The sequence below is a fragment of the Schistocerca americana genome, chromosome 7 (genome assembly GCF_021461395.2).
Source record: "Schistocerca americana isolate TAMUIC-IGC-003095 chromosome 7, iqSchAmer2.1, whole genome shotgun sequence".
Classification (NCBI taxonomy): domain Eukaryota; kingdom Metazoa; phylum Arthropoda; class Insecta; order Orthoptera; family Acrididae; genus Schistocerca; species Schistocerca americana.
In genome coordinates, this window is record NC_060125.1 from 340,612,639 (window position 1) to 340,630,553 (window position 17,915).

The 17,915-nt window shown below is 43.5% G+C and overlaps 1 protein-coding gene across 1 annotated transcript in view; it reads left to right on the forward strand.

Moving 5' to 3' along the window:
• The window catches only part of LOC124622512 (fat-like cadherin-related tumor suppressor homolog), an 883,388-nt gene that overhangs the window by 607,954 nt on the left and 257,519 nt on the right, over positions 1-17,915 (forward strand). The window contains exon 4 of the mRNA XM_047148232.1: positions 15,973-16,180. Coding sequence (XP_047004188.1) covers positions 15,973-16,180 — 208 coding nt within the window. The remainder of the gene's footprint in view (positions 1-15,972; positions 16,181-17,915) is intronic.

Consider the following 17,915-nt stretch of genomic DNA (forward strand, 5'->3'; position numbering starts at 1 on the left):
CTCTCTATCTACATTATTCCTTGATTTATTCAGTTTTCAAATTAATACTAACTTTTTGATCACCCGGTATAAAGGTGGAGCTAAAATTTTCCGTTTGAGGGCGTTGATGTAGCGTATATGCGAAGTACCACGACTGCGATGACGAAATATAAGCCTCTACATGTAGGCAAGGGATTAGTTTGGCATTTGTGTCTTTCCGGCATGCGTGCGGTAAATACGGAAACGTGAACTGTGTGGACGTTGTTACTGAATGCGTCAAAACAGGACAAATGTGTTGTTATTCTTTTCCTGGCTGCAGAAGGAAAAATACCGGTAGCGATTCATCGGAGGATGAAAAATGTGTATGGGACAGTATGTCTGTCAGAAACACAGTCGTGAATGGTCGCCAAGGGATGATGCTGGTGCTTCATGAAAGGCACGTCCCCGTATCCCAAATGTCGTAGCGCAGAAGGTATGCCAATTCAAATACTCTCGAGCACTCGCCCAGTCCTGATCGCTCCCTTAAAAAGGGCCTTGAAGCGTAGACTGTGTGCATCAGGCAGTTACGGACTGTTTCAGTTTAACCACAACACGTGTGTGTGTGTGTGTGTGTGTGTAAAATGAACTTCGATTGACCTATCCTCGCCGTTCTGGTCACAGGCGGGCCAGTCGTACGCGACCAGCCACCGCGTCGCTCTTCAAATGGATGCGGTGTGGAGGGGCGCGTGCCAGCACATGGTTGTTAGCGTATCTGGATGCCCTACTGCTCGGTCAAGTGGCTCCTCACTTGCCATCATGAGGCTGAGTGGACACAGTTCCAGTCCTTCCATCAAGAAAAAATCTGGTGCAATACAGGGAATTGAACTCGTTTCGTCCGCATTTCAGCAGTCTACAGTGACCACTCGCCTATGGGGAAGGACACTTTGATTGAGAAAATGGACAATAACGAATTACAACAGCTCTTATCTCCCAATTTCGGTCAAGGTTTTCTGGAAGATTTGGTTAATTATCAGAAGCCACTGGAATTTCCCTTCCCGATCAGGAACCCCCCTTTTCTACTCCTAGTCTACTACAATAATTGGCTGAAATAAAAAAAAACTTCAACACTCTGCCAAGTGCTCACGTGTAAGGAATGAAAGATTGTAAGAAAAAACGGTGCGGTGTAATATAGTGCGCGCGTGTCTATACCCTTCCGAAATACACAGTGCCAGTTTTTGTACTTTTTAATGAAACTCGGCTGACGCAAAAGGTGAGCATGCTGATTCAGCGAAATGTGACCTCTTCCCTAGCACCGCGCGCCACTAACCAAAGTGCCGTACAGAAAGCCCCACACTGGAGGGGCGCCAGAGATGTGCGCGCGGGCACCCGCCGCAGGCTTTCTTGCGCGGCGACGCCTTTGGCAGCGTTCCGTTTGCTCTGGCCTGCCTGTCCTTTGTGCACCGCGTCACCGCGAGGCCTGGCCTTTGTGGCCTCCGTATCTCCCCTCGAGTTGCTTCAGGTCACGCCTGCGGCTGGTCACAATTACTGCTGGCTCGCCGCCGCGGCCGTTGCCGATAAATTCGAAACCGCAGACCCGGCGGTGGCTGCGCGGAAAGACCGGCCGATAGCCCTGGACGGCGGCCGTCCGCGTGAAGAACCCTCTGCCACGCGCTCGCTTTGTCAGGCCGGACTGGTTCCCTGCCACCCGGACCCTCTTGTCTCACACGCCACAGGGCTTCGCTCAAACACGATCCGAGTGTCTGTGCACACACAAGGCCCGACTTTCTATTCCCTTCTAAGCGAGAAAGGGATCACTCATCAAAATCGCATACGGAGTTCAGCTTATTGATACAATCGGAAACTTCGTTAGGTTCTAATTTTCGTTACATGTTCTGCTTAAATCTCCAGACGTATTAACTATTGCTGATACTATTTTTTTTCCTTTTTTTGTGTATGTGCAGCGACCGTTCTTCCGGACACGTCCGAAAGAACGCACCCGCGGATGCACTCTCTCTCCCGAACTAAAAAAATGGTTCAAATGGCTCTGAGCACTATGGGACTTAACACCTTGGGTCATCAGTGCCCCTAGAACTTAGAACTACTTAAACCTAACTAACCTAAGGACATCACACACATCCATGTCCAAGGCAGGATTCGAACTTGCGACCGTAGCGGTCGCGCGGTTCCAAACTGAAGCGCTTAGAACCGCTCGGCCACATCGGACGACCTCCCGAACTCGTGCGGAAATTAGCACGAGGGTGAGAGTAAAGAGTGGGGAGCTGCATAAGTAGTGCGTGACATGTTGGGACAGACGGGAAGCGTACTCAGGTAGTCGAAGCTGTTGAGTTGTCCGTTTGTGTAGAACGGGAAAACGAATTACGAGTCATAGTCCAACACGAATTTTGACTTGGCGCCATTCAACTTATTTCAACCCCGATTGCGGCCAATGTCACAATTTCTGTCTGGTTTTATCAATTTTTTATTTAAAAAAAATAGTCCTGCAACAGCTTCAATATACATAAATTTGAGAAAAACATAGAAACAACGCGGGAAATGGATGTTTGGACATAAGTGCAGATGCTGACGAAGACAGCAGGTTGGACCACGAACAGCATTTACGCAGTGCCCTCAGTGCGTTGCAAATGTTAGTCGTGTACAGAATAGTACTCTGTGTAGTTGTGAGTGCATTATTGGGGAGCTAACGAAATTCGAACGTGGCGTTGTTGGTGCTAGTATGACGGGTGTTTCCAAGGCCAAAGGAGCGAAGTGTTTGTTTCAAGAGGCACCGTATCGAAGATTTATACTGCATACAAGAAAAGCAGAAAAAACATCATCCGGTTAGTCACACGGACGAAAAGTGCGTGTAGAATGATTGTGACGGTCATTGAGGAGGACTGTGATGAAAAATAGAGGACAACAGCTGCAAAAGTCACTGCAGAGCTGAATGTCGCACTCGCGAACCCTGTCAGCAGCAGAACAACACGAAGGGAGCTCCATAAGCATTGAAACGAAGGGCGTGCTGGAATTCCAGAACTACTCATCAGTGACGCAAATTCTTGTAACAGCAACACATGTTGCCTAAATCATAAAATCATAGACTGTAGAGAAATGGAAGAATGTGCAGTGTTACGTGGCTTTATGCTTAATAACAGACTTACTATTTTATCAGTTGATTTGTTTTCACCACGTAACGCTCGCTGTTTACTTCCTTCTTCGTTGCTGAGCGATGTATCACTTTTCGTTCTGACGCCGCATCTCTTCCTTTTCTATATCTTTACTACTTTTTATCTATACAAATGATGAACTATTGGTTTTGCCGTTTAACAACTTTTTAATAACTGTGGAAGTATTACAGGCATCGGGACCCACCTAATGTGTCACCCGCCTATACGTTTTACATGAACCTTTCAAGACTCGATCGATCTGTTTACAAAGAGAAAGCAGAATATCTCTTCCTTTGACGTTGTCCAACAACGACCTAGGAAGCTCGACGCCCTCGCGGCCCAGGCTCTTCAATGGCTCGCAGTAGTTTCCAGCATTCGTTTTATTCCTTGCCCACTTGCCGCTTCGTCGAACTTTCGTGGTGATCGTTGGGCAAAGTCTTCCACGTTATCTGCAACATAAATAAACTTTCTTCCCACAGTATTTCTGAAAACCCAAAAACAAACTTAAAGAACATAATAATAATAATAACTGTTCTTACAATTATTCGTATAAGTCTTGGTCGATTTAAGGAGGGGTGGGGCAGGCCTAAGCCTTGTGACACCACAAATGTCATTCTGTCTGGTGAATCTTGTTTCGCACTGTTTCCAAATTCCGGCCGAATTTACGTCTCACGAGTGACACATGGCGGAAATTCGGGGATGTTTTGGGCAGCCACATCGTGGTATTCAATGGGTCCCAGAGTTACGCTGCACGGTCACGCTACTGTCCAGGAATATGTAACCATAATGGCTGGTCAGGTCCATCGCATGGTTCAAAGTTTGTTCCTCAGTGGTGACCCAGTGTTCTGAGACGACAGGGCTCCTGTCCGGACAGCTCCCATCGTTGAGCACTTGTTTTGTGAGTACGAGGATGAATTCCTATCTCCCCTTGCCACCACAGTCACCATATCTCAAAATTTTTGAGCATTTGCAGTCTGCTTCCGAGGAAAGCGTGAGTGATCTCTGTTCACGCTGATCATAGCTACCTCAGCTTGTATTTTTCTGGAAGAATGCTGCAGAGAAGCAAGTGAGTGGATCAACTGACTGGAGAAAATCGTCTACGAATGACAATTCAGAACAAGCGAAGAGAAACATTGTCATCAGCCACTGTCCTTCTCCATGAGAATGAACTCTGCAGCTACCACATGGACGCCCCGTGCAGCGACTTCGATGGGAAGTGTTTGATCATCTACCAAACAGCCCGGACGTGGCTCCCTCTGATTTTCACCTCCTTGCACACATGTACAGCTGTCTATGAAGACAGCATTTTGGCACACAAACGATGAGCTGCAGATCGACGTAGGGAATTGGCGGAGAGAACTAAAGCCCTAGGACGTGGATCGCCTGCATCCTGCTTCTAAGTTCCTGTACCGTTACTGCACTTTACTGTCACGCATGACAGTTACGTGATGTTAATGTATGAATGGCATTAACTAAGATATGCCTGGTACATTATTGTTAATTTTATTCTTGACAGGTAATTATAAACTTGTATTATTTTTATTTCTCGACAATTGCATTATAAATTACATGTTTTGCTTTTATTGTTTGCCTTGTACCAGGCATATCTTAGTTAATGTCATTCATAAGGTAATATGGTTTTAGCGCTGTTCGAAGCAGGTGGCGTTTGGGAGAAAACGCGGAGGTGCGACCATGTTGTTGGCTATCATTTCTTCGGTTATCCCTTATCGTTATAAGTTGTGGCAGCGGCCACTCCAAGATAGATATCTGTACTGAGTCGTGTCATTGCGGTTCGCGCGGTGGTCTGTTGACCGGTCTTGCTGGGTGTGCACGGCATTCAGTGGGCTCGCAGTTACATGGTAAGGTACTTTTGAGGTTCACAAATTGGCATTCTGCTGCATTTATGACTTCAGTTTACCTTTTGAAGGCTATGCTACGTATCGGGCTGTTCGCAGTTGATTCGTAGGTTGAATTAGTCTGGGCCGGCCGGGGTGGCCGAGCGGTTCTAGGCGCTACAGTCTGGAACAGAGCGACTGCTACGGTCGCAGGTTCGAATCCTGCCTCGGGCGTGGATGTGTGTGATGTCCTTAGGTTAGTTAGATTTAAGTAGTTCTAAGTTCTAGGGGACTGATGACCTTAGACGTTAAGTTCCATAGTGCTCAGAGCCATTTGAACCATTTGAATTGGTCTGGCAATGAGTGTTTATTTGTTGATTCATTCCCGTTTTTTTTCGGTTAGGCCCAGTTTCCCGGTGTGATAATTGTTGACTCAAAGAAACTTTTGATGCCTCACCTGCAAGGGGACCCCGCATGCTACTTGATCAGTTTACTGGATTTTTTTTTTTCTTTCCTGACTGGCACGATTTTCTCGTGCGCAATCAAGGTGTGACCTGATGAGAATCCATAAGGGCCCTTTTAATGTTAATTTTATATAGTATCCCTCTTTGTTTCCCTTATTTTTTGCAGTGCTGAAGATGGGATTTACAACCTGGAAACCGGGTCGTGTGTACGATTTGATCCAACTAAAGGATTTGTCGAGTACACCTGTAACAGATTTTTTCATCATGATCAACAAAAGTAAAATGAGGGAATGGAAAATACTGAGATTAAATCAGATGATGCTGAGGGTAACTTGTAATTGAGTTTTTTACTTGGACAACAAAGTAAATGACGATTCCCAAAGGATATAAAATGTGTACCGACAATAGTAAGAAAAGCGTTTCTTAAAAAGAGAAACTGTCAACATCGCATATAAATAGAAGTTTTAGGAAGTCTGTTCCAAAGATATTTGTACGGAGTGTAGTCTTATAAGAAAGTGAAAATGGACAATTAACGCTTCAGACGAGAACAGAATGGAAGATTTTGAGATATGTAGCTAAAGAAGAACGCTGAAGCTTAGATGGGTGGCTCCGGTAATTAATGAGGAGGTAACAAGTCGAATTGTGGGGAAAAGAAATGTGGGGCATAACTCGAGGAAAAGAAGGGATGAGATTGTAGAGCATCAAGAAATGGTCAGTTTCCTAGTGGCGAGAAGGGTGGAAATTAAAAATCATAGAGGGAGGCCAGTTTGACTGCAGTAAATAGTTTAAAGTGGGTGTATGGTGCAGAAGTTAATGCAAAGACGAAGAGGTTTCCGCAGGATAGACTTGCACGAACAGCTACAACTAGCCTTCGGACTGAAGACCACAACAGCAACACAATTACTTCCTACAATCTAACAAGTAAGTAAATATAAACTCCCTGAATGAAGCACTACATATTGCTCGCTTTAGTTCTGTACGTAAACACGCCTAGAGCAGGTTCCTCGGGGCAAATTAGTGGGGTAACATACGGTATGTACACCACACATTCTAAGTTGATTTTTAAAGTATCTACGCGCCATGAACGGTGGTGAATTGAAGTGTGTTATTCAACAAAAAATGATAATTTTCTCGTACTTAAGTGATTAAAACTGGCGTACACTGAAACGTATTCAAGACTTGTTACCGCACGTGCCGACGTTACAAAACCTACACCACTTAATGGATGAAACAAAGATCTGCGACCCGAAATTGCTCAGAACATTCTGACTCTGATCTTGAAGGAAGTTTGCCAAACATTTTTAGAAGTGGACTGGCAAAATCAATTTAAAAAAATTACGTTCGTAGTGAGCGCTACGCCACGATGTTAACGCAGAAACCACTTCTCTAGATGGAATAGGTGTTTGCCTGGGTGTTAGGCAGCCCGCATTACTCCCATGTATACCGTGTGGATCTCCTCACGCCTTGGTAGCATATAATAGCGAAAATGTATTCTGTACACGTATGTGCCACACATTACTGGGTGTTAAAGACACAAATACATTGGTGATAAAAAAGCTGACCTGTGATACTCCTACCTCTTGAGAAGAACCGTATTAATTTATAGACATAGTGTACGATTCTTAAGGAAGTGATGTTTTGCGTGATGATGACAAATGCGTCTGAAGAAATCTTGTACCTAATGAAATGAAGTTCCCCTTGAGTTTAACAAAATGAGATATATTTTCTCTTCGTCCCTAACGGAAAGTACCATTTCCAAGACCGTTATTTCACATATGGCTTCGGCGGCGATGATGAACAAAATATTTCGGGTGTCAGCCCAGGATAAAGATCTTCAACCTGTCTGAATCCCTGAATGTTCAGTATCGACCTCTGAATTCCTGCAGTATAAGTTCCACTATCATCAAAAATAGGTTTGTAATAACTTGGTCTAAATTGAAACAGATGCCTTAGATCAGAACAGATCGTTGAAGAAACCTGTTGACCTACCGGATAATTAGGACTGTTGTCGCAGTTTCGGGCGTGATTGTGATTATGCGTTCTTGGCTTGAATGTGTGGTAAATTGATAGCACTGGTGTAATATTGTAGTTTGTAGCCTGTGCAAAACGGTATAGAAGAGATCATGTCACTTATGAACTATAGTAATACGAAGGAACTATTTAGACTAATAAAATAATTTTACGTGGCTGAACTCAAACATTTAGTGCAGCAGCGGTGTGATAAGAGCTTCAGGGTATGGGCTCAGTATATGAAACAGCCGTTGAATATGTTCCGGACGGATGGCATTCCAGACAGTTTCACTCCTTTCCACAGCCCGAGTACAGTGAATTATCTGTAGGATACAACCACATCAGGGAAGAAATCGCACTGGCTGACATTAGAGATGAATATCTGGAGCTGGAAAGAAATGTTACTCGTCGTGTAGCGAAACTTAAATATTGCTTGAAATACGAGAACATGGATGGCCATTCTACAGTTAGGATACAGAGCCAGGAGAGTGTTGATGGAACTTCTACACTTTGGAAACCATAGATTGTCTTCTGCAGAAGTTGTTGTCCAATTTATTTACAGTTTGGAGCACCCTAGGTTATTAATTTACGAAGGTACAATGCTACATAACTGGAAGATGGTATTAAAGTAGCCTAAATTGAAATAGACAACATTAACATTTTGAGTTCATGTAGTACGTAAGCCAAAAACTACTAATATTTGATAATTAATTGCCATGTTGTAACACACTGAAACTATAAAGTTTGAGACCCACAAAATATTACACACCGGGAGAAGGTATGAATCTGAAATTGATAGTTACTGAAATTCCAATATTTCCAAAGAAAACAAGTAGATGTACTAGACAAATTTTGCTATATGGGTACAAAATTGACTGATGATGGCCGAAGTAGAGAGCATATAAAATGTCTAGTGACACCTTTCTGAAAAAGTGAGATATGTCTACGTCTCACGTAGATTTAGGTTTTGTTACAAAGTCTCTTTAGGGTTTCGTGCTTCAATCTGTAACGACTGAACCCTTGTCACTTTGTTGTCTGTCTATCTGTCTGACTGTTAAGAACGTTTTTTCTGAGGAACGGGTAGAAGTATGACGTTCAAATTTATATCACATGTCAAGGTTTATCGTCCCTTGGAGGTGTAAAAATATTAAGTCACTTCAGTCAAAAGATAAGGCCGTTTATGTCACATATTTTGATACTCGAAAACTCACTCATCAAAACCTGCAGGGTGCATCCCGTTGACGAACCATGCAGTTTGTTAAAAAGCAAGGTGTCACAGTACAAGTAACGGAAAAATCCCAAAATTGTGAATTAGTGATTACGTTACACGAAAAAAATTTTTTTTTCTCTTTCGTTATCCGACAGTCTGTCTCTCCGTCTGTCAAGGCCCTTTTTCTCTGGAACAGTTAGGCGTATCAAGTTCAAATTTATGTCAGATACTGAAGTTTATGGCCCCTCGGCGGTGTAAAAGTTTTAAGCTTCTAAGTCAATGTCATCAAAAGATACGGCCATTTATGTCAGATATTGTAATACTCGCAAACTCACTTATCAAAACCTGCAGGGTACTTTCCTTTGACCTAGAATCATGACGTTTGGTAAGAAACAAGGTTTCACAATACAAGTAAAGTAAAAAATTTGAAAATTGTTACATTGTGATTATGTCACATAGAAATATCTTTTATCATTTGAACCTACACTGCATTCATCATCCATCAAAAGATGGCTCTGAGCACTATGGAACTTAACATCAATGGTCATCAGTCCAGTAGAACTTAGAACTACTTAAACCTAACTAACCTAAGGACATCACACACATCCATGCCAGAGGCAGGATTCGAACCTGCGACCGTAGCAGTCGCGCGGCTCCGGACTGAGCGCCTAGAACCGCTAGACCACCGCGGCCGGCCTCCATCAAGAGAGTAATATACGAACATTACTGCACGTAAACAAAATGTAGGTTGTAAGCATCTTTTAGTCAGTAAATAAAAAATGTTTTATTAAATCTTCTCTCTATATATACATGAACTGAAGTCACCTGCTCCCTGCTTAATGTATGTTCGGGTTAATCAGAAGAACTACTGTAGAGGTTTTGATACGGCCTTGGAATTCCCGGGAACAATATCTTGCAAGTATCGATATCGAAAATAGGCAAAAACCGTTCAGATTCTCAATTCCCAGGGTAGATGAACTGTGTATAAACGTAATTTAGTTTGTACGGAACTCACAGTGCACAAGTTCTACTTGCACTTTGCCATTTTTTTAAGTGATCGGAGTGTAGCTTATATATAATCAAAACAAGGTCGAGAAACTGGACAGAGAAGAGGATGGTTGGTTGGTTCAAATGGCTCTGAGCACTATGGGACTTAACATCTATGGTCATCAGTGCCCTAGAACTACTTAAACCTAACTAACCTAAGGACATCACACAACACCCAGTCATCACGAGGCAGAGAATATCCCTGACCCCGCCGGGAATCGAACCCGAGAACCCGGGCGTGGGAAGGGAGAATGCTACCGTACGACCACGAGCTGCGGACTAGAGAAGAGGAGAATGGAATCGTTTCAAACGCGTTGCTACTGAAGAATGCTGAAGTTTATGTAGGTAGATCGAATAACTAATGGAATGGTACTGCACTGGATTGATGGAAAAGAACTGGCACAACTCGACTTAGCGAAAGTATTAATAAGACACATCCTGAGATTGGAATTGGAGGCAAGGGCACGGGAGTCGTGGGGGGAGGGAGTATACAGGAAGACGAAGGTTTCACTACAATAAACAAGCTCAAGTGGATTTAGGTTTGATGAAGTTTTACAGAAGCTCGAAATCAGAGCGATCTTCGATGCGAGACGCTTTTTGCAGTTTCCACAACGAATCTCTGTTTCTAAATCTGGCAGAAATCCCAAAGAAATTCCGGTCGTATGTAGAATACACCAGCTGCAAGACGCAATCAATCCCTCCATTGTACGATAGTAATGGTAATGTCGCTGATGACAGTGCCACCAAAGTAGAGGTACTAAACACTGTTTTCCAAAATTCCTTCACCAGAAAAGTAGAAGAAGAAGTAAATATTCCATAATTCAAATCTAGAGCAATTGCCAACACGAGTAACAAGACGAAATAAATATTCCAGAATTCGAATATAGAGCAATAGCCAACATGAGTAACTTAGAAATAGATATCCTCGGTGTAGTGAAGCAGCTAAAATCACTTAATAAAACCAATCCCTCCGTTCCAGATCGTATACCAGTCAGGTTCCTTTGAGAGTATGCTGATACAATAGTTTCAAACGTAGCTATCATATACAACCGCTCGCTCGTCGAAAGATGCTTACCTGAAGACTGGAAAGTTGCACGAGTTCCATCAATATTCAATAAAAAGGAGATAGGAATGATCTCGTGAGCTATCCCTATCACTAAAGTCGATTTGCAGTGGTATTTTGGAACATTTACCTAATTAGAAAATTATGAATTATCTCGAAGAAAACGATTTTTTGACAAATAGTCAACACGGATTCAGAAAATATCATTCTTGTGAAACACAACTAGCACTTTATTCTCACAAATTAATGAATGGTATCATCAGGGGATGTCAGATTGATTCCATATTTTTACATTTCCAGAAGGCTTTTGACACCGTTCCTCACAAGCGTCTTCTAACCAAATTGCGTGCTTATAGAGTACTGCCGGAGTTGTGGGACAGGATACGTGATTTCCTGTCAGAAGCATCACAGTTATTAATAACTGATGGAAAGTTATCGAGTAACACAGAAGTAATATCCGGCGTTCCCCAAGGAAGTGTTGTAGGCCCTCTGCTGCTCCTGATCTCCATAAATGACGTAGGAGACAATCTGAGCAGCACTCTTAGGTTGTTTGCAAATGATGATGGGCTTTACCGTCTTGTAAAGTCTTCGAATGATCAAAGGCAATAGCAAAATGATTTAAACGAGATATGCGTATGGTGCGAACGAACGAATAATGGAACGTACGAAGTCATCCACATGAGCACTCAAAGAAATCCGCTAAATTTCGGTTACATAATAAATCACACAAATCTAAAAGCTGCAAATTCAGCTAAATGTTAGGGATAAAAATTGCGAATAGCTTATGTTGGAACTATAACATAGATAACGTTGTGTGAAAAGAAAACCAAAGACTGTGGTTTGTTGGCAGAACACTTGGAAAGCGCAACAGATCTTCTAGAGAGACTGCTTATATCAGTCAATAAAATTCTTTTGGTTTTAGGCCGCATTGTCATCTGTAAAATTCCGACGTTTCAGCGACTGTTGCAAGTCGCCTTACTCAGAGTGTATTGCAAACTGCAGTTCGCAGTATACCCTGATGAAGGCGCCTTGCAACAGTCGCCTAAACGTCGGAATGTTACAAATGACAATGCGGCCTCAAACCCAGAATTTTATTGACTGTGACAACGGCCGCGGAAGCCTACGTTTACAAAAAATGGTTCAAATGGCTCTGAGCACTATGGGACTTAACATCTGAGGTCATCCATCAGTCCCCTAGAACTCAGAACTACTTAAACCTAACTAACCTAAGGACATCACACACATCCATGCCCGAGGCAGGATGCGAACCTGCGATCATAGCGGTCGCGCGGTTCCAGACTGAAGCGCCTAGAACCGCTCGGCCACACCGGCCGGCCCTACGTTTACATTGCTTATATCATGCTTGTCCGCCCTCGTCTGAGTACTGCTGTACAGTGAGGGCTCCGGGTCAGGTGGGAATGACTAAGGACATCGAAACAATCCAGAGATAGGTAGCTCGTTTTGTATTTTTGCGAAATAGAGGAGAGAGTGCCACAGGTATAATACGAGAATTGGGGTGGCAGTCAAGGCGTTTTTCGTTGTAGTTGGCTCTTCTCAGGTAATATCAATCACAAGCTTTCTCCTCCGACTGCAAAACTACTGTGATGGCGCCCACTTACATAGGGAGAAAAGATCATCATAATAAAATAGGGTTAATCAGAGATCGCCCGAAAAGATTTAAGTGCTCGTTTTCCGCGCCCCTTCGAGAGTCGAAGTAGAGAAGTAACTTGACGGTGATCAATGTACCCTCTGCCAGGCATTTAATTGTGAATCACAGCTTAATCATATAGATGTAGATGTCAGAACCGCGGCGCTCAGTGTTGAAATCACGCCATTTTCCGATAAATCGCCGCTCAGGATCGAAACAAAATAGCCTCAGGGGGTGGCTTAAAGGATGTCACTGAAACAGCCCCTTCCTTTAGGCCGTTGAAACCGACACATTTCGCTCTTGAAAACGACAGCATACAGTGCGACGAGTAGCAGGACGACTTTCTTGACAAAGTTCGACTTTGATGCCACACTCTGAGCTTTAAATCATGCTCTAAAGGCAATGTGGGACTGCAACGCAACTGAACGTGATCTGACTCATTTTGACTGTATCGCGATCGCAATTTTTGCTCTGGTGTAAAGGGTAGAACCACTTGGAACATTTAAAAGTCATTCGACTAAATCTGAATCTCATTAAAAGTAGCAAACGGGTTTCATGCTTTTTCAGTTCTTCCGTTTCGCGCCCTTCTGTTGTGTAGGGGGTGGAGGAGGGGGTGGGGGAGGGGGGGCTACGTTATCAGGTGCATGTATAAAACGGCAAAGTGTGACTCTAAGATTCATCCAGTTCGACAACACCCTCGGTGCCATAAGCGATCCTTTGTTGAACACTCAAAAATGTACCTGTCAACAAATGTGACATCAATTTACCTCGCGGCAAACTGCACATAAGGGGTGTCGAAGAAGTTGCCTATCCTTCAGGCGTTAGAGCCGCCACGAGGCTGAATCGGTGTCGAAGTTTCGTGTAGGGATCCTTTGCCATTTTCTTCACGCACAAGTTAATGTAGCGCACCTCTGTCCAACCCCCCACCCTCGCCCCATACTCTCCATGATCACCCTGTATGCCAGGGTCAAAATTGCGGTCGCATGACATTCCAAAGGAGTGTTGCTCCTTACGATATCCTTAGAGTAGGGTTGGAACGTCCAGGGGTGACAGCAGTGCCGAACGTGGTCGGAAAAGTCGTGCTGTTGTTCATCATACTGTGAATTGTCGTCTTCAACAGTGAAATGTGCGGGAATCAACGCCGTAACGGAAGGGATAGCTTCATTGACGCCCATTATGCCACCGCATGAGGCCTTTTCGTTTCAGTTCTGAGCTGCAATGTATCTGACATGTTTCCCTCGGCCACCTTCAAGAAAAGCACGAGATTACAACTTTGGATGTCGCGGTTCTGACGTCCATCGCAAAGGTTTCAAAAAAAAAAAAAAAAAAAAGGGGGTGAAACGTGGGTACTGGAAGTGGCGATCGCCCCATCGTGTGGCGTTGGACAGAATTGTGGCGAAATTTGGTACCAATGTGGCATCATCAGCCCACCTTAAAACTCACATGAACTTCTGAACTGTGATCTTTTCTTCGCATTTGTCGACACCTTATCATTTGAAGCGTCGCTAAGCCCGAGGGGTGAGGTCGCTGGGTCTCACGCTTTCGTACCTTTACGCAGGATGGTTGGAGGCACCTTTGAGCTAAATTTCAAACTTATGCTTCGGAATGGGATACATTACGGCGTTTCGAAAAAGTCATCCTTTAATTTTGTTGTGCAGTTTATTAGTCGCGTAATCGATGGGTACCGCCATTACAGCATCACGCAGAGAGAACGTAAAGATTTGACGATGAAAGAGTTTATAACGATCGACAGACGATTTGTATTGGAGACATTTTCCTGTACATGAAGAAGCACTTTGTGTTAAATAAGGAAGTGTGGAACACGTGATGGAACTGGCGTTGAGAACGGTAAATTTTCTGAACTCGCACGCATTGTTACATAGTCAGTTGCAGCAGTTCTTGATAAAATTGAACGAAGAATGTGGAGACGATATGGATTACTGGAAAGTGCGTTCTTTAAGTCAAAATTCACGCCTGGAGCGAGATTTTCATTTAAGACCCGTTATTATTGAATATCTTAGGGAAAAAGGAAACCAAGAACGAATATTAGAAGATCCGGAACGGAATGATTGCAGACCTTTATTTTAAATAGACTGCAGAGTGCCTTCAGTGAGAAACTGTAAGCTGACTTCATGAAGAAAGTGGGTAGATTTAAAAAGAAAACCGCATTGTGTTAGGGACACCTTCTGGTAAGAAACCCGTCCATTTCCCTAAGCTCAGTGGCGTTAAAGAAAAAGCTAACTTTGAGCAATCCATTGTGACATTGAAAGGATTACAGGAGTAGTTTTTTAAACGTTTGAGAACGCTGCCAATCTAACACTTGCTTTTGAACTGTTTACGAGACCGTTTTCCTTTACAGTTGAAAGCGTGCATTTGCGTTTGAAGATGCAATTCACATTTAAAGGACCGAATTCTTTTACTTTGAAACTGCCCAGGAGTTCTACGTTGTTTTCCATAGGCAGAGTTTCCATGTCTTCCCAATGAGCTTGCAAACATGATCTCAACGTTTCAATCAACTTAGCTGCGTATGCTTTTTTCGATTATAACACTAAAGAAGTCACGATTACTAGGCAACCTGAGACACGAAAATCTGCGAACTGTCTGTGTCTGTCTGTCCGTATGTTGACAGTTTGTGGCAGATATAAATTTTACTATGTCATTAACGCGCAAAAGTAATTAAATAATACTAAAAATTTGTTTGGGGAAGTCTGCACTCAGGCAAGACATATTCACACCTTGCATAAGCACCGCATGCGAGCAGAGTTCTTGACCGACCATGATGAAAAAGATATAGTCCTGTGAAATGGGATGAATCTTTTTGAAACACCCTGTATTATGTCATTAACAAAGTTTCAGTACATACAGTTGTAACATATTCCACACTCGTCTCATGACATCTTTTTCGCGCGCTAAAGACCTTACTGTCGTACGCCCACAAAACCTTGTCATCATCACAATGTAAAATATTCCCACTTGTAGCGAAACGCAGCCAAAAAATAATATTTATTTATTAACGGTACAGAGTAATCCACCACCTGGTAACTATGGTGGTTCGATTGCTACTAAAAACTAGTAGCAAACTGCAGGGACAGACTTTCGTCTTCTTCGACAGCTTCTCTGTGTTGTTATTTTTCTCGTCTATTACACAATTACATTGTTAATTAAAAGCTTGTAATACATTAAGTAAATTTTCAAAAAAGAAATTCTTAAGAAGGAAGTGATAGACTAAGGAAATATCTACATAATAAAAGAGGCCCCTTTACCTGGTATTCCAAGTGGGAGGGCTTCAGTAAATAGTTGAAGCCTGTGTCACCTGAATTAGCATATTCTACTGACATATTCTCTGACACAGTAAACTGTATATTATTTCAAAAGTAATTTTCATAACTGTTAGTGTATTTATCCCACTATGTTTGCATCCCACTGGGTGTGCATCGTTCGCGAAAGTCAAGTACTGGTCTTTGAGTCCTGGTCCGACACCCAATTGCAACTTGTCGCCAGTATTCGTAAAACTGCTTATTTGGAACGCTGTGTGGTGCGCACTCTGCAGGTAATCTGTTTGTGTGTACGCAGGTGCTGGTGGAGGTGCTGAACCAGAATGACAACACGCCGATGACGACGGAGCCGGTGTACTACCCGCAGATGGCCGAGGGTTCGCCTCCGGGCACGCCCGTGCTGCGGATCACCGCATCCGACCACGACCGGGACCCCTCGCAGAAGCTCTCGTTCCGCATCTCCGCCGGAAACCCGGACAACCTCTTCGTCATTGACTCGGACACAGGTCAGTACCGAGGCTTTACCACAACTATTCTTTTTATTGGTGTTTAGTGTAAAGAGACAGGTAAAGAAACTGTTCGTTGCTTCAAAAGTAATCGCCATAACTCTTAACACATTTACCCCACTGTGAGGCAAGAGGGTCAGTGGCTTATAGGGAAAATGTCTGCAGTTGGCTATAGAACCATGATTGTAAGCAGGCGTGCACCTCTTCGTCCCAAGCAAATCGACGACCGTGAATCTCCTTCTTCACGGATTCAAAACTCACATGTAACCAATATAGTTTCGAGTACACTACAGAAGTTTTTCTGGGAAGCCCATATACATCCTCCATTCAGTTCCCATTTTTCCTCATGATATTTCTATATTTTTGGAACCATGATGAAAGACATTCATGCCGTTGATTTGCTTCGGACGAAGAAATGCACACCTGGATGCAATCATGGTTCCGTAGGCAACCGCAAACGTTTTTCCATGAAGGTATTGGCCGTCTTATCTCACAGTAGGATAAATATAGTAACAGTTATGACAATTATTTTACTTATTTTTTCATATGTTTCGTTTTCATTCGGGTGCCCCTTGCAGTAGTGGTAACGAGTCTAAAGGGATGGATATTTGTATGAAAATTAATATTGTCGGCTGGAATAGTTGTGCACAGTGTGTATTCAATACTATGAAATTCAGTATACTGACAGTGCGCCGGCCGGTGTGGCCGTGCTGTTCTAGGCGCTTCAGTCTGGAGCCGCGTGACCACTACGGTCGCAGGTTCGAATCCTGCCTCGGCCATGGATGTGTGTGATGTCCTTAGGTTAGTTAGGTTTAAGTAGTTCTAAGTTCTAGGGGACTGACGACCACATAGTGCTCAGAGCCATTTGAACCATTTGAACTGACAGTGCAGTCAAATGGTATCGCATATGATGTCTGTATTACAGGATATAGGGCCAACGGCCTTGTCGCAATGGTAACAACGGTTCCTGTCAGATCACCGATGTTAAACGCTGTCGGGCTAGGTTGGCACTTGGATGGGTGGTTGTCCGGTCTGCCGAGCGCTGTTGGCATGCGGGGTGCACTCAGCCCCTGAGAGGACAGTTAAGGAGCTACTTGACTGACAAGTGGCGGTCCCGGTCACGAAATTGACAACGGCCGGGAGAGCAATGTGGTGACCTCACGCCCCTGGCATGCTCGCATCCAGTGACGCCTATAGGCTGGGGATGACACTCGGTCGATGAGCACCGTTGAGCTCTCCAAGACCTGTCCAGGCGGATTACAGTATATAACAAGATATCAGCGATTCGGGTGATAGAGGGTGGAAATCAGTATAAAGGCAGTCGGTTTTTGTGGTGTTAGTTGCGTGTGTATGTGCTCCTACTGCAGACAGGAAACAGACGCTATTAATAACGGCGCGTATTGTGTGCATAAACCAAACCACGATTGTGATGATGCCATACGGAAAATAGTTATCATGAGACGGAAAAGCAAAAATTTGTGGGTACAAGGAAATGTGTCACTCAAATAGTCAAATCGCCAAGAAGTTGAACAGTTTAAGTGGAGTGATTGATAATTTCGCTAGATTGGGCGCACGATATGAACAGAACATAAAATACAGGTAAGTAGAAAATTATTTGAGGCATTGAAACGTTTCCATTTGGCAAAGCATGACCACAGCCCGTTATTCTTGTCAACTTGTTGCTAATTTACGGTTGTTAGTAACTACCAGACGTCTTGGACGAATTTTGTCAAAT